This window comes from Aspergillus tanneri (genome assembly GCF_003426965.1).
Source record: "Aspergillus tanneri strain NIH1004 chromosome Unknown AapTan_2_pilon_pilon_pilon, whole genome shotgun sequence".
NCBI lineage: Eukaryota > Fungi > Ascomycota > Eurotiomycetes > Eurotiales > Aspergillaceae > Aspergillus > Aspergillus tanneri.
Genome location: NW_022984629.1, coordinates 3,124,364 through 3,141,772, shown reverse-complemented (window position 1 = coordinate 3,141,772; position 17,409 = coordinate 3,124,364). Strand labels below are relative to the sequence as shown.

Sequence of the window (17,409 nt, the reverse complement as noted above, 5' to 3'; positions counted from 1 at the left end):
GCGGCCTTTCCTCTTCTATACATATTGTATACTGATTAGTTGTTCACTGCAGCCGTCCAGTTTTCCAGAAGTCGCTTCAAGTATTTGGCATCGACGGGAGGGCAAGCCTCAGGACGTTCTCCCGCCCGACGCAACGCGCTCTGAGTAGCTGCGGTATCTAAAGCCCACATGTTGTGGCCGGATTGAAAGAGGTCTCTCATAGCAGCCCATCGCAAATCGTCTCCAGCACCAGTAGAAGCTTCGCTTTCCACCTTTTCCAGCCATCGATCTAGCGGCAACGACCTTGCCCCTGCAGCAACCAGTGTTGGGCGAAGCTGTGGAATCAGCTCCACAAGGCGGCTTAGAGGCAGCGGTGATGGATTCGTCACATGGTAATATGTAGCACCTGGACTCTTGACGGCTGGAGGAAGGTCACTATCATTGTGTTCCTGCTCAAGGTCATTGAATGATAGCGAGTAAAGCCAGGATGCCAAATGGTCAACAGGCACAAAATCGGCTACAAACCCATCAAGTTCAGGCACAGTTCCTGTGAGTATCATGCCCATGATAGTCTGCTGGATGATACCATCCCGATATTCAGGTACCCCGGACTTGGTCGAACCGGTCATGGCACTTCCTCGGAAAATCTTAACCGGGAATCCTCGCTTGGCGGCATTGTGGAATAACATCTCCGCCACCCAGCGCGCTTTGATATAGCCTTGTTCACCGCTTGCAGGTGGTGCATATGTCTCAGCACTTTCTTCGGATCTAATGATCCGTGGGGTACGCGTCGTCCCAGACCAAGATTGTAACTGGGGTACACTCCAGGTGCTAAGATGAACGATATTGCTAACCCGGTCTCCGCACGCGGCAAGCTCGATTAAATCGCGAACAGGCCGAATGTCCACATTATGAAGGTCATGATATGACTTCAGAAGCGAAACAGAAACGCCCAGGCTGAATATAGTATGTACACGCGACCCAAGAAGGGCAAACTTGCTGCTGCTTAGCCCAAAGTGAGGCTGTGTCATGGTTCCTCCGAGAACATTAAGGCGAGAAGTGAGAACTCGCTCATTGACGCTGCCTGTTAAAAGGTTGAAGTGGCGGAACTCAGACAAGAGATGATCTTTTGTCAATCGCTTCTCTGTACCGACGAGATAAATCATGTTTTGGCTGCGTGAAAGAAGTTCCGCCAGGAAATGAATGCCCATAAAGCTGTCTGCACCTGTCATGAATATATCTGTTGGATCGGGAGCATCAAATAGGTCGTCACTATCTGGAGCAGGAATGTGGAATCGGCTATCGTTAGGTAGCTGAGCTTCTTCGTGCCAATTAATTGGACGGGCATTGTCATTCACGTGTTGGTCATTCGGCTTGTTCACCTTTGAGCTTTTTGCATGTTCTTGTGCAGTAGGCTGAATAGATATAGGCTTGACAGTGACATCACCTAGAAGGGACGCAATAGCGGCTGGAGTAGGGTTTGAGAACAACTTTCCGAGCGCAACCTTCACATTCAGCTCTTTGAGTAACTTCTTTTGCAAGCGCATGAGTAGGATGCTGCTGCCACCTAGCTCAAGGAAGTTGCTATCTAGACCCAACTCTGTGGTATCTGGTACCTGGAGTAATTCACGGAAATAATCCGTGACCTTCTCAATGAAATTCGTACCTAGATCTCTATCTTGCTCGTGTTTAGAATCTTCGTCAACAGGGAGCGACTGGCCAGAATGGAGCAATCCGTCCAGGTTCTGCCCTAACAAAGCTTGCCGGTTTGTCTTCCCGCCGATGCTTGTTGGCAGAGCTTCCAGAAAGTAGAAACCAGTGGGTATCATGTACTGATTAAGAGTTCGGGTGAGGCTCTGCGAGAGCTCTTGCACAAACCGAAGTCTAGAGGCACTATCATGCCTCCGAGAGACCAGGAAAGCGATTAATTGGCGATCATCGGCTACACTTGCAGTGCCTCGTACTTCATCTTTGATATGGCGTGCGACGACGCAGACATCAGTAAGGAAACCGTTGTATTCATTGCGGGAAAATTGAAAGATATTGTGCTCAATTTCGCCAAGATCGATTCGAAGTCCACGAAGTTTGACCATCTTGTCGCCGGCAACTCTGCCAACGAAGTGCAGTATACCATCTTGGTCGAGACGACCAAGGTCGCCTGTTCTGAACATTTTACCACCAAGGTACGCCTTGTCTTCGACTAGCTGCACTGCGAATGGGTCGTCGGGGAACCCTTTGGCGGACGCCTCTTGCCGATTTAAGTAGCCTGTACCGACTTGCGGTCCCCCAATATATATTTCTCCCTGCAATCCTAGCGGAAGCGGGTTCTGCCCCTCGTCAAGTATATAGACTTGGCATGTAGGCAGGCAGCGGCCAATTGGCACCGAAGTTGCCGTGTTCGGAGGCAGAGAGACCTCATACATTGTAACTTGGACCATAGCCTCGCATGGACCGTATGTGTTGAACAGGCGAGCAGGTACCTTCAGGTCGTAGAAGGCTTGCGCAAGTCTAACAGGGAATGCTTCCCCGCAGAACCAAGCCAAACGCCATTGCTTACAGGTTCTAAGGGTTTCGACATCAGCCTCCAGAAGCACGGCAAACTGAGTCGGCGTGAAGTATGTGAACGTGACCTCAGCCTGCTTCATAAAGCTCGCCAAAAGCAACGGGTCTTTGCGAGCTTCTGCGGAGGCAATGCACATTGTAGCTCCGGCTAGAAGCGGAGAGAATATTTGTACCGCCGAGAGATCCCATGACATCGATATTTGGTGGAGAAATCGGTCTGCAGAATTGAATTTATAGTCGTTCTCAATTACAGTGAACATGGGGTAAGCATTGTAGTGACGCATTACAACTCCTTTGGGTTTTCCAGTGCTTCCCTGTAATGCTGCGTCAGTCATCTGGTAACTTTCTTAACAGAAGGCCGGAAAGACTTACCGATGTGTAGGTCACATAAAGAGGATCGTCCAGACTGGTAGGGTGAAGAACCTTCTTTTTCTGATATGTAATTGCTTCTGCAATGGAGATAATCTGTTTATTTGGAAATAATTGTTCTCCAGAGTGATTCACCAGGTTGGAAAGACCATCCCCGACCATGACAATTTTTGAACCCGAGTCCTCAGCAATGAAGGATATCCTGTCCGGTGCGAAGTCCGGGTCGAGAGGAACATAAGCACATCTACACATGATGATACCCAGAATTGCAACAATTTCCTGTATTCCTGGCCAAGTAAGAAGAGATATATGTGACTTGGGTGTCGCTCCTGCGGCAATAAGTCTCGCAGAGACGGACATTGACGCATCTATTAGTTCACCATATGTCATTGTGTCGCCATCAGATGTGATTAGAGCTGATTCTGTGGGCTGACGTTTGGCTATGTTTAAAATCTGTTCGATCAACGAGTAGTGCTTCGTTGAAATAGGGGTCTGTGAAATAGTCCAGTGTTGCTCACGCAGAGAGTCAAGCTCAGATTGGCCAATAATGGGGACCTCCCGAATGGGTTGACGGTGGTCCTTGATGACACTTCTCATAAATGCTACGAATCCTTCAAGGAATCGCTGCATGCAAGGAATATCGTAAAGTTTCGTTGTGTGTTCGAACCGGATTCTCAGTCCATTTTCCTGATCTTCAATGGCCTCTAGATTGATCTCAGAGGCGGTCGGTACGTCCTCCGTAAAGTAGTCATCAATAACAAAGTCACGGGTGGGGTACTTTGCCATCTTGCCATGGATTTGATAGTTGATGACCAGTTGACTGAGTGGGAAAGTGCCGACGTTAGTTCGGGACGATGCCTCGCGAACTAATGAGTCAAATGGGACCGGATACTCGCTGACTTCCAGCATCTTATCTCTCACGACTTTCAAAACTTCTTCAAAACTGCCATCAAATGTATGCTTGATGCGCACTGGAACCAAGTTGATGAAAGCCCCGATCTCCTTTTCAACATCCGGATGAGGACGGCCCCCATCCACGATATTGATGGCTACATCAGTGGCATCTGTAAACCTGTAAAAGAAGGATCTAAATGCTGCCATGACAAATTGGAAAGGAGTGACATTCAGTGAAGCTCCGATGCGTTTCATGCGGTTCAAATATTCCTTTTCCAGTGTCGCATGATGTGTAAACGTTTGAATCTCGATTACGTCATCTGCATTTTATAGGTTAGCTTTTGGGAAGAGTTAAGCAAAGAACCAATTTAACAGCTCACCTCTATTTGACTTGGCAAAAGGCAAAAGCGGGCCCGGATCAGGTAAGCTGTCTAGCTCCTTCTTCCAAAATTCCATATTGGCCCGTACAGAGGCCGACTGAAGCTTGTCATTGTGGTAGAGGGTAAAATCTGCATATTGCACATGATCACGAGGGCGTGAAGACAATCGATCAAGAGCAATATCATCATAGAATGTGGAAATTTGATTCAAGAGTTCCTCGGAACTACCTCTGTCGATCACAATATGATGGATGATGAGGACAAGCGCGAAGTTCCTCTCGTTGACCTTCGCCAAAGAGAATCTGAGAGATTCGCCATGGCTTAAATCAAGTTCTAATCGCTGTAACTCACGGGTGAGGTTGTCAAGCTCTTGTGATGGATCATTGCGTGATGAGAGATCGTGGTACGGAAGGTGGACACGACAATCGCTTAGAACACGCTGCTCGGTAAACTCGTCGCCATCGATAAAGGCCGTGCGCAAGATTTCATTATGTCGCTTGAGCTCCTCAAGAGCTGCCTGTAAAATTTTCACATCCGGTATGCCTTGAAGATGCAGAATTACGCGAAGGTTAAAGTGAGTTCTATCTTCCATCACATTATGCATAAACCAGAACCGCCCCTGGTAAGTGGATAGAGGAATGTGATCCGGGCGGTTCCCGACGGGAATAGGCGATAGAGCGGCATCTGCGGCGACTGTAGAGTCTGTGGGTTCGTCTGTGGCGCGCTCTTCCTCATCTTGGATCCCTTTGACCGCTTCAGATATGAGGCTGCGGATACTCTTCGCTCCTAGAATAACAAAAAGCGCAATGTCCACCCCTACAGACCTGAGGAACCAGTTTCGGATTTCAACTGCGACGAGGGAGTCAAGGCCGTAACCTGCAAGAGAACTGGCTGGATTAATCGTTTCTCGAGGGACCCCTGATATTGTTGAAAGCTTTGTTAGAAACGCGTCCAGGACAATTTCATTCCTAGCTTCATCGGAGGCGCTGCGCAGGAGGACTTTGATATCCGTCTTCCCCTGCTCCGCATTGGTGGCACTTCCAGATTCTGAATCCCTGTCGGCAATTAGGCTCTTGTAAAGAGGCTTGCGAGATCGAAAGGTGTCCTTGTCTGTCACCCGAGCGCCGCTGATAATTTGATACAAGTCAATCCCTGATGCATCTCGAATCGTCGCTGACGAGCCGGCACGGACGCCTTCTTCAACATGCCGAAGAAGTTCAACTTCGGAGAGGCCGTCAGACCCTGTCCGCTCCATAATCTCCTGGATGGCACTATTCTTAGCCAGCAGACCCGCCCCAAGAACCATTCCGATGTTCAATGTTACACCCGGAAGGCCTCGCTCACGGCGCCACCTCATCAGGAAATCCATATAAGTGTTGGCAGCATTGTAGTTTGCCTGCCCGCGAGCTCCACTAATTGCAGAGATTGACGAGAAACAGATAAAGAAATCAAGATCCATGCCTTCTGTCGCTATGGAGAGGTTCCTGGTCCCTACCACCTTTGGCTGAAGTGGTTCCTTCCATTGTCCAACGGTCATCTCCTGTAAACTGGCATCTCGATAGACCCCTGCCATCTGGAAGACACCTGCCAGGGCTGGGTTCGCCGATTTAACACAGTTTCGGACGATGTTAGGGTCGCACACGCCGCCAGAGAACACAGTTGCTTTGACCCCATGCTGTTGGAGCCAGTTAAGACATTTCTGTGCTGCCTCACTGGTCGCTCCACTGCGACTCAGAATGACCAAATTCCGCGCGCCCTTCCGCACCATCCATTGCACGATCTCCACTCCAAGGCCACTGAACCCTCCCGCAAGTAGGTACGTTCTGTCTGGCTTGAATAGCCTTTCTTGTGGTGAGTTCCGGGAAGGTAACACCGGTACTTGCAATTCCAAAGGTACCCTGAGAATTAAGCGTGTGTTTTCCTTTGCATTAATCTCCATCGTGGAACCAATCTGCGCAAAAGTAAAATCGAAACCGTCTACGGACAGGAAACCGTCCTCGGCAATAGCCATCGTGGTCTCAAGGATCGAAGTACGGAAGGAATTATCTTGTCGCCAAATGTCTGCAAGATCGGCGATAAAGCATGCCCTGATATGTTTTGCTGGGGTAAGCGAGGCCAACGGGTCGATACTTACGGAGCGGGATCCTGGAAGGATTAAATCGTCGGGTACGTTAAGCGCCGCCGATGAATACGTTTGGATTATGGCATTGTACCTCACACCATCTCTGTGAAGTTGATCCAATGCAGCAAGATCATTGATAACAAGGAAGCGGTCCTCTGCTTGCAGGTGATGCTTCACCCTCTTCTCATCATTCGAAGAGGAAGCCAAAACGGTGACCCGTGCACCAAGTCTCTGCGGTTCAGTGAATTAGCTTAAGTGGATAGGAACCTTGAAATCAAAGCCGCGACTCACCTGGCAGAGCCGAACAATCATCAGTGACACATTCCGTTCCATACCCACAATTAGAACCCCATCATTCCGCTGTATTTGTGCCTGGTATTGGACAGCATAAATTGCCAGGCAGAGATCCGAGCCGCCCATCAGTGCAGAGTCCTCGAGCCCTGTCAGGCGAACACATCGGTTTTGATCAATGCGGATTGTGTTACCCAGAGAACCGGTTGAAACATCCAATGCCAGGACACGGTCAGAAACCCTGAAAGCCGATTCAGTCACCAGTCTACCCTTCTTGATCACGTCACCCGCTACGTCAACGCCTAGAAATTATATCAATTAGCAAAGGATGAAAGCTGATTCATTAAGCAGGCCCGGCATACCGGTAGAACCTGGAAGTGAAATGCCGACCGTGGTGGCCCGCAGTTCAACTTCGTTTTCACCCAGTTCCTCTCCAGGGAATTTCTCACAGATTGGCAAGCTGTGGTAATCCCAGTCCTGTAGTTTCAAGGACAGACGCTCGTCTTGATGGAATGGTTCGGGATGCGGCAATCGCCCATAACCATTCGCAAGTTTGGAATTGAGTGTATCATCCATCTCTATCCTTGAGATATACAGGGCCTCATTGTCACGGGCGACTTCATCTTCACCGGTCAAATCTGAGAGAAGATACATAGCAGTATCTGAAAGCGTCTGAGCCGTAGTTGACGATGCCACGTCAAGTGTCACCACCCTGTTGAGTTCATTCTCACTCCGCGCAGTGCGGAGGAGGCCGAACAAGATGCCCTGATCAGGCTCCGTTTCCGAGAAGACCGAAGTTGCACCCTGGGAATAGTTGTTAGCCTTATCCTTCACGATGTGTGAACCGCCCAACCTTCAAGCACCAGATCACAGATCGACTGGGGCTGCAAAGCAGTTTCTGGCAGTTCTCAAATTGATCGTCCTCTCCGATAGATCCCGGGACCAGAAGTGGTGTGTCCAGAGAAGCCAAGACAATGATCTCCTTCGGGAGCGATTCAACGTCCTGCAGTTTGCAGTCCGAGATTTCATAAATGTCTACTGCCCGCCTCCTCTGCCTGAGAATATCGATGCAGGTCTTCGTTCGAAGCGATGGTGATGAATCAGTTATTATGGCCAGTGGTGTATCAGCTACTCTACCGTTGGGTGTCGTGGATTCCTGCTTCCTCCAGATATCCCATTTGGGGCTCTGAAGCCGCAAGACGAGCTCGGACTGCCACTGGTCAGAGGTTGAGTGTGGACTAATCAAATAGCCACCCGGAGCCACGGCATTCGTAAAGTTTGAAGTTAGGCTTCCCTCGAGGACACAGAGGTCGCAGTTGGTCTGAGAAAGATTCGTTTCGGCCTCAGCTACAGACAGTACATCCAACTTTGAATGTCGTCTCCTGTAACCCTCTTCGGCCCCTAGGACCCGCAGAACGGCGGGCGACGGACTAGCGCCCCCGAAGACATATGAAATGACCGAGGTCGGAAACTCATGAACATACCACTGCAATAGGGTGTGCAAGTCGAGGTATTCGGGGAATTCAGGAGACGAGAGTTTCGTATGTGTTCCCAGAGTGCTAAAAGCGGGAAGCCATCGCGTGCGGCTGAAGAGCGACCGGCCAACGTCATGTGCTACGCCGCCCAACGCGGTGCATGTCAAGCCGCACATCTCCACACACACATCATCGTCTAGAGACTGCACGCGAATATCCCCCACAACGAACTTCGATTGCAGCTGGGAAACCGACGCGTATGTCTTCATCGATTTAATCGTATTGCCGGTGGTGATGTGTTCCATGCATGCTTTCGAGACGCGAATTGTCTCGATAGACGTCGGGACGAAGGCAGATTCCAGAGGCTCGTCCGTCTGAGCCTCAATCGCAGCAAACAATGGATGAAGCGAAGCATCCAGCCAACTCGGATGCAGTGTACACTTCCGGGGGTCCAGCGAGGTATCCTCGAAGCGAAGTCGCGCCATCGCATGCCCAGGCTGAGATTCCACATCGCTGTCGACGAGTTGGAACTGATCGCCGTACTGTAGTCCAGCTCGGTGAAGCCCTCGATAAAACCGTTCACGAGGAATGATCCGATCGAATAGCGGCTCAGACGAAGGTTGCCGCATCGGGGTAGCAGCCTTCCCCGCGACCACCTGGACCGAGCCACGGCAATTTTCCACCCAGGTGGAGTCATCATTAAATGACCCGATCGAAAATGTGAAACAGGGATCCCTTGGATTATTAGTGGCCGCCCTCACGAGTTCCAAGATCACCTCCCTCCCGGTGTCGCTGTCTGTGATGGCAAGAGCAGAGATGATCTTGACCTCTCGAAGACAGATCTGGCTCCATTCAAGCCCCTCGCATGCGATCAGACTCGCATCAAATACCATGCTGATATACCCAGCAGCGGGAAAAATGGGGGCTCCTTGGATCTTGTGGTCAGTGAGCCATGGCAGCTCACTAGTTCGGAGAATGGCACGCCAGCGTTGACTGGACCCCGTCCATCCGGGCAACGGAAACCCTAGGAGAGGATGTCGGTGTGGTCGCTGCATGACCTCCTTTGTCAGCCGAGTCGCAGCCCAATACTTAGAATGATCCCATGCATAGCTGGGCAGTTCCTCGAGTCGTTTGGGATGGATATTATTGTTCACGCGGTCGAAGTCAATATTAACCCCGAGGGTAAAGAGGCGACCCATGGTCGTCAGCATCGCCTCCACATCATCCTGGCCACGTTTCAGAGTGCCCACATAGGGCACGTCCCTCTGCAGGGCGGACATGGTCTGGCGAGTCGGTCCCTGCAAGGCTGGATGAGGTCCGATCTCGAGGAGGATATCGACATTTGGCCGATCCAATTCATCGAGCAGGATCCCGGTTACTGCATCGGAGAATCTCACTGGCGACACGAGATTCTTGACCCAATAAGAAGGACCCATTTCCTTATATCGAGCGGTCCGAGCGGTCACACTGGAAAACATCTCGGCTTTTGGAGTCGAGGCAGGGGAGGTGAGGGGACAATCCTCCATCGCTTCTTGATATACGTGGGAGAACGGCTCCATGTGGTGGGAGTGATACGCTTGTGATACAACCAGCTGTCTCGCAAAGATTTTGCGCTGTTCGAGGTGGGCCTTGAGTTCTAGAATTGCATCCTCATCTCCCGAGATGGTACAGCTCGTGGGACTATTGATCGCAGCTACTCTCAGACGGCCCGAATATCTTTCAACAGTGCTCGTGGCCTCTGCCTCGGACATGCCAACCGCCATCATTGACCCCGGCACGGGATACGCCTCGGGGCGAGATTTGGATGTGTATCTGCCCCGATAATAGGCGTATATGAGTGCCGTCTCGAAGCGGAGGATGCCTGCTGCATAGGCAGCGGCCATTTCGCCGCTCGAATGTCCACAGCATGCGGCCGGTGTGATCCCCCAGTCATGGAGTAGATCAACCAGCGCAAGCTGTACTGCAGTGCAGAGAGGCTGTGAGTATTCCGCTTGATTCAAACGGGACGACTCGTTTGGTTTGGTTAGCTCGGCAACCACTGACCATTCCGGCCTATCAGGAAGCTGCTGTAGGATATCATCACATCTTTGCAGGGAGCCGACAAATTGGGGGCAGAGCTGAATCAGGCTTCGGCCCATGGATGCCCACTGTGCCCCTTGTCCAGTGAAGACAAACCCAATTCGCTGGCTGGAGGGCCTCTCCCGAACCCAAGATGGACCTACGCTCTCGCCACTGGGCTCGCCTAGCTGTACCGCTAAGGATGCAGGGCTATCCGCGATAAGAAACGTTCTCAATTCATGTAAAGACCGGCGGGTGCTCAATGTGTGTGCTAGATGGCCAAGGTTACAGTCGGGATTTTGGCGTAGATATTCGGCGAATCGCTGAAACATTTTGCGACCTGCTGTTTCCGAATGGGAACTAAAGGGCACGACGAAGAGCGGCGGTGGCTTGGGAATGCCGTTGGTGTGCACACCATTAATTCCGTTGATGGTATTAGAATGCCGCTGATAAGCTTCCACTATGACATGTGCGTTAGCCCCGCCATACCCGAATGAATTGATGCTCGCGCGGCGCCAGCTGTCGTTTTCTGGCCATGGGTAGCACTCGGTGGGAACAGTTAGCTTCCAACCGCCGAAATCGATCTTGTCATTGGGACACTCGAAATGCCGGTTGGGAGGTATTTGCTTTTTCTCGATTGCCAGTGTTGTTTTGATTACTGAAGCCAGGCCCGCTGCTCCCTCAAGATGGCCGATGTTACTTTTAACGGAGCCCAGAAATAATGGTTCAGTCCTATCATCAAATCCAAACACAGATCCAATAGCCCTTGCCTCCCGAGGGTCTCCTGCCGCTGTGCCTGTGGTGCGCTCCGGGTCAGTCGAGATATCGACTCATATCAATCCGAAAATAAGGAGTTTACCTACCGGTTCCATGCCCTTCAAAATACCGCGTATCTCGCGTATTGATACCAGCCTGCCGATATGTTCGGCGAATTAGTTCTTCTTGTGCCTCCGAGCGAGGAAGTGTAATGCCGCTCTTGGTACCATCATGGTTTGAGGCAGTCCCTCGAATCACTGCTCGGACACGGTCACCATCGTGCTCGGCCCTGGCGACTCGCTTCAAGATTACCGCACACACACCCTCCCCTCGAGCGTAGCCTTTGCCCCCAGCATCATAAGAACGGGACCGACCCTCGGGAGAGAGCATGCCAAAGTCTTGCATGGTGACAAACATTCCCGGGTGGTAATGTAAGGCTGACCCCACCACAATTGCCTTCAGACCGTTAGCTTCTATTTCTGGGCTAATAGTAAGTTCATTACTGCCCATGGCTAGGCTAAATTGTTACTGACCATGTCTGACTGTCCAGTCGTCACAGACTGATTGGCAAGGTGCAAGGCAATTAATGAAGATGAACAAGCAGTATCTAGGGTCATGCTTTCGCCATGGAGATCGAAGAAGTACGAGATTCGGTTGGCCAGGATGCTCTGTCCCGTGCCTGCCAGTCGGTTAGCTGAGTGGTTCTTCCTGCCGAGTAAGACTTACCAGTCACAGCATATTTAGGATAGGAGGCGAGGTCATGATCGGTTATTTTCAAGTAGTCATTGGTGAAGGAGCCGCAGTATACAGAGGTGTTCGACCCAGCTATGTCTTGTATCCGAATACCAGCGTCTTCCAGTGCTTCATACACCACCTCGAGAAGAATCCGTTGTTGAGGGTCCATTGCCTCGGCTTCCTTACCGGAAATCCGGAAGAAGCCAGCGTCGAAAAGACCCAAGTCTTGGTCGAGGAAGTATCCATATGGCGCATTCGTCTAAGGGCATACTTAGTAGGTAACATTCAAACTATGCGGGAGGCATCAAACTCACAGTCCCCTTGTTAGGGCCGTGTGGATGGAACCAGCCATCCACATTGAATCGATCTTTTGGCATCTTCCTCCGGACATCCCGCTGTTCTACGATGAGCTTCCATAACTCCTCCGGTCTCGACGCACCAGGAACGCGGCAGGCATAGCCAACTATGCCGTTTAGCTCTTCCTGGGGCTGTTGATGGATAGCAGGAGCCGGCATGTTGAGTGACTAACTTGATGTATATTATGATTGATCTCAATAGAAGTTCAGGGCAAGTTCTTGTTGCATATCTGAACGAAGAGCTACGCTGCTTGGTTACCATCTTATATTTCATAGGTAACCGCGTGAAAGTCTCTTGATGCCCGCCCCTCAGTTCACTCTCGAGGACCTAAGACTTCGTATACACGAGAACTGATATTGCGACAACGTCATTGCCGGTCATGTCAGCACTAACGATTCCTTTTACTACCCATATCCAAACAGGTATTGGTCTGGATAGCATCCGGTATTCCACTCATGACACCCTCGACACGAGAATGTAGGAAATCTCTGTCACGCCATCATCGAGAGAGCGTATCGAGCCATTAACTCAGATGGCGATCCATCGGGCTTCGTCAATTCCAGCGCCAAGATCAATTTTCAAGTGTCCATTGAATCTTCGATCAGCAAAGAAACAAGAATCCTACTTCATTATTGCTCCATTCTGAATGTGGGTTCTGATGGTATACGTCAATTATTCCCGAACAAGTACGTATTGTATACCGCCCGTGCACGACTTTGCTATCATCCTTACTACGCTTAGACTTCAGTAACTCGCGCCATAGGAAGAGTGCTAAGTGCATTGACCGTCTCTATCCACGCCGGGTAGGTGGTAGTGGCGCAGGAAGCCCGAGAATCCGGAAGGCACTGGACTAAGTACCTTGCTATCTCCAATTCTGTAGAAACTACTTGTCTTACACAATATTCCACATGCTTAATGTCTGGAAATATCATTGGCTAACGCGAATGAATCTATTTGCCCTCTACCGGCAATGCAGCATTCCCGGTCTGTGCAGAATTCGGCTCCGTTTGCTGTATTAAGCGCTAATGTTCGAAGACCTCGTTGCATAATGCCCTCGTATTTCATAGTGGATCGTGGATCCCCTGGTCATCTCCGAAGACGATCCATATCTATATCAAGAATAGAAGGCGTTGCATAATAGGATCAGCACCCCTGCATGTCTCCAATAATATATTGCTGCAGTTACATGATACCACAAATACCTCGTCGACACGTGGGTGACATCGTCACAGATCTAGATAACCTCGTCGCAGTTCTTCGATCTTACGTTCTGCAACTATCAACAATACAATATCGTTATAACTCGGCTGCGGCATGTCTCTTAAACTTCCGAAGCTAAATCGGTTACGGAGTCTTGGAGGATTGGGTGATCGCCAGCCGAGTGGATCAAAAGGCACACTAAGCATTGCGCTGCTGAATAACCACACGCCTTGTTCCTTCCGGATTACCCGTGGAGAGCTACAGGCTGTTCGAGCCACATCAGGCGCGGGAACTGCCGGATAATGAAGAGCCGGCGCCCTACAACGATCCTGCGCGGGATGCCCGTCCGAAACCCCTTGGCACTGATGCACCACCGACCGTGAGGGATTGCACGGCCGGCCTCACCAGCCCGCCCTCCGCAGTTGATACAGGTGGGTTCGGGGCGCGAGGGGATTCGAAGTATGAGTACCTGCAAAAGGGGTACATGCTTCCGGGCGGTCTTATTGAGCAATACCAGACCATGCACAAGGATGTCATGCCGTGACGTGCAAGCCAGCCGATGATCAAGAATGTTCGGAACATTCGATTTGCCCCTGAGCCGAGAACTGGGCTGTTGTGCGCTCTCTTGGCTTGTCACGACATTTTCGCGATTTGCATTAATACGAACCGAGGTAACCACTTATGTTACATGGTTTGTCACGACATTTTTGCGATCTGCATGAATACGAAGAGGTAGCCACTGATGTTACATGGCTTGTCACCTCAGATGACGCCACAGCCGGCGACAAGCGATTGATCAACGCTAATCTTCCGGCTCCCATCGAGACTTAGCAGGGCTGGGCGGTACTTCCCGCCGGGCACCTGGGAGTTATGTCTTCACTGTCTGTAGCGTAAAAATAGGTAAGACAGCAATGGCGTACGGCATGGCTATTAGGCAACGTCAGATTTTAGCAGGGCCTTCTGTCCATCCACATTCCGCACACTGATATCAGGCGTTTTGAGCATTTTATTATGTCTGAATAATTTCACAGGCGAATCACGCTAGCTCGCCTTACATTGCCCCTGTCTTGGAGCTTCCACATCAGTTCTTAATCACTCAAGATCTCGCTGCACATTGGCGCCGTCCCTCCCAATGTGAGTGGTCAATCACACAGCTTTCCCTACTTGCCTATATCGGACTAGTCATCTTGTGCACAGGCCGGACTTTGTCACGAGAAAGAAGAAGATTTCGCGACATCTTTTTTTCCCAGCCTTCTCAGTCATTGAAGATTCTCCTTGAAGGAAGCCTACATGTATGACAATGTCCACTGCTACCACCGCGCAGCTCGACCGTTCGGAGCCTCCACCACGTCCCTCTGTGAACTATCAGAGCGATCCAGCCAAATCTGAGCCTTCCGACACTGGTATCCCGCCGCAGAATGGAGTTCGAGCCTGGTTAGTTGTCCTGGGTGGTTTCTGCTGTCTCTTCGTGAGCTTTGGATGGGTAAATTGTATGTACGATCATCCGGCTCTTGACAAGTCCTGTTCTCGCTCGTTTCTGCATTCCATTGAGCTGAGTTGACCACTGCTCCCAGGCATTGGCATATTTCAGGGTTATTACGAAACACATCAGTTGAAAACCTATAACTCTAGCACTGTCTCCTGGATTACATCACTTGAGGTATTCTTTATGTTCTTGGGAGGTCCTTTTATTGGCAAAGTCCTCGACAGTTACGGTCCGCCATGGCTTTTATTGGTTGGGACTTTTCTGCACGTCTTCGGTCTTATGATGGCATCATTGTCCACAAAGTATTACCAGTTCCTGCTTTCTCAAGGGATTTGCAGCAGTATTGGTGCCAGTATGTGCTTTTATGTAGCATTAGGTGCTACACCGGGTTGGTTTACCAAACACCAGGCATTAGCAACTGGAATTGTCACGTCTGGCTCCAGTTTAGGAGGGGTAATATTCCCTATCATGATTAATAAATTGCTTCCACAAGTGGATTTCCCCTGGAGTATGCGGATATCTGCATTTCTTATTCTGGGATTATTAGTGGTCGCAAATCTAGTAATTAGGACACGCCTCCCACCACCAAGGAACGTGGGTGGAATCCAGGACTATCTTGAACCATTCCAAGACTTGAAGTTCATTATCGTGAGTATCGGGACCTTATTATTCTCATTTGGTCTATTTACTCCGGTCAACTACTTGGTCGCGGAGGCAGAACACCTAGGTATGAGCCAGGACATGGCTGTCTATACGGTAGCCATCTTCAATGGAGCCAGGTATGAATTAACCCCTGGGATCGATGTGACCTGTGTCCATGAGACTTCTGAGCTTCGGGCAACAACCCAGGCCGGAGCAATCAGTCTGCTCTGGCTCGATTGAGTACTTGAAAGACTACTCTCGCAGGATATGGCTAACCACTCTGGCCCATTGCAGTCTCTTCGGCCGAACGATACCCAATTATCTTGCTGACCGGTTCGGCCGATTTAATATCATGTTAATCATGAGCTGTATTGCATCTATATGTATACTGGCAATCTACATCCCGGTAACGTCGAATACTGGCATCATTGTGTTTGCGTCAGTTTTTGGCTTTGCCTCGGGTGCATTCGTGTCGTTAGCTCCAACTATTATGGCACAGATCTCACCGCTGGGCAAGGTCGGTCAGCGGATTGGCACAATGTATGGAATGGCGAGCCTGGGCGCGCTCTTTGGCAGCCCTATTGGCGGCGCATTGATCAAGAGCTGGGGAGGGAGTTATACGGGCATGATTGTCTTCAGTGGGGTTATGGAATTTGGAGGGTTCTTGTCTTTTGCCATAGCTCGCTATCTTCAAAGTGGAATTGCCTTGGTGAAAGTGTGATGCCGATTTACTGTTCACAGCATAGAACTGCTGGCATTTACCCTTCTCATTCTGGTCGGGGTCAAATCTTCAGTGAACAGGCCTGACCGGATCGGGGCGTGTTACCGTCAACAATATTACATCCCTACGTACAAGTAATCGGCCCCAAAAAAAGGCAACTCTGTAGCAGCATTTCACATTGTTCTCTTAGCCTCGGAATACTATTCCATGAGATGATTTCAGACGAAGTACCTACTATGCCACACTGACACTCCATTGACCTATGTGCTGAGTCGATAATGTGATAATGGGCTTTGAGGTTCAGTTCCCTAAAGATTAGGTATATAATGAACAGCCTGGAGTATGATGCTCAGAAATTACCTCAGGGTTCTTATACGGACGGCATCATTTAGCCCACTTTGTACATATCGTGGAATCTTTTCTTGACTTAATAGGCATATGTAGCCTGGATTGGGCATTTCTCACATCGTCTGTATACTGGAGACGGGACTTCTGCTAAGCTATACGTGCATGAAGATCCCCTATTAGTAATTTAGCCGGAAGTAGTTATTTAAATGCGGTAGTCACTCGAAGGTTTAAATTAGGACATATTGCTGACAATTTGTGATGTATCAACCCCTAAATATCATGCGCTTCTGTCTCACAGTGAACCTAGATGCATAATTAACAGGCATTCTATTTACAAATGTATACTAACGGATGGCCACCGGGGGTTGAAAATTTGGCTGCGAGATATGATTCTAAGGACAGACTGCTAGCTTCTAGAGTGAAGAGAATAGCAGAATAAATGCCTTTTCCGCTGAAACAAAATTAAGCCACGTTAAATACATACAGAAGTCCAATCTTGATCCACTATGTTCGCGCTCCACGCAATCTGTTTTAAAAGGGTTAGTCTTCACTATCATTATCCTCCCAACTAGCGACTCCTGTTATGCAAACGTAGCCGTAAGTACGACGTGCGGGCATAGTAGCGCCATTAAGACTAGGAGAACCTTGGCTTTGATCTGTTGCTTACTTTGAGAACTGGGTCAGCGCATCGTTTGTATATGGCATGGCCTCGCTGATATTTTGACCAACTACTAGTCAGGCAATTTATGGGCGCAATCACAACCCCAAGGATCTTCCTGTTCACTGGCTCACATGTTCTGTATGCCTTTGCCAAAATTCACGGTGAGACAGGGGAGGTATATCTTTCGGACACCTATGCGGATCTGAAGCATTATCGGGGCTACTCATGGCTCGAACGCGGAAAGAATGTTTATGGATGCATGAAGCAGCAATTTGTTGAAAAGAATCGTAACCTTAAAGTACTTGTTTCCATCGGGGGCTGGACTTATTCAACCAATTTTGCAGCACCCATGCACGATGCTGGACAAAAAAGA

At 49.8% G+C, this 17,409-nt stretch overlaps 3 protein-coding genes across 3 annotated transcripts; 2 read left to right on the top strand and 1 right to left on the bottom strand.

Moving 5' to 3' along the window:
* Positions 1-35: 35 nt before the first annotated feature.
* ATNIH1004_001008 (putative Nonribosomal peptide synthetase) lies at positions 36-12,136 on the bottom strand (the record flags this gene model as incomplete). Its single annotated transcript, XM_033565708.1, has 10 exons — positions 36-2,855; positions 2,914-4,124; positions 4,185-6,537; positions 6,598-6,899; positions 6,960-7,401; positions 7,469-10,926; positions 10,994-11,342; positions 11,420-11,565; positions 11,613-11,880; positions 11,936-12,136. The coding sequence occupies 10 exons, from the start codon at positions 12,134-12,136 to the stop codon at positions 36-38; spliced, it is 11,550 nt and encodes a 3,849-aa protein (XP_033431465.1).
* Positions 12,137-12,948: 812 nt separating this feature from the next.
* Positions 12,949-13,722, top strand: ATNIH1004_001007 (uncharacterized protein; the record flags this gene model as incomplete). The annotated part of the gene is made up of 2 exons (XM_033565707.1): positions 12,949-12,962; positions 13,443-13,722. The coding sequence occupies 2 exons, from the start codon at positions 12,949-12,951 to the stop codon at positions 13,720-13,722; spliced, it is 294 nt and encodes a 97-aa protein (XP_033431464.1).
* Positions 13,723-14,478: 756 nt separating this feature from the next.
* Positions 14,479-16,027, top strand: ATNIH1004_001006 (MCT family MFS transporter; the record flags this gene model as incomplete). Its single annotated transcript, XM_033565706.1, has 3 exons — positions 14,479-14,668; positions 14,753-15,443; positions 15,601-16,027. 3 exons carry the CDS (start codon positions 14,479-14,481, stop codon positions 16,025-16,027), a joined length of 1,308 nt encoding a protein of 435 aa, XP_033431463.1.
* Positions 16,028-17,409: the final 1,382 nt, after the last annotated feature.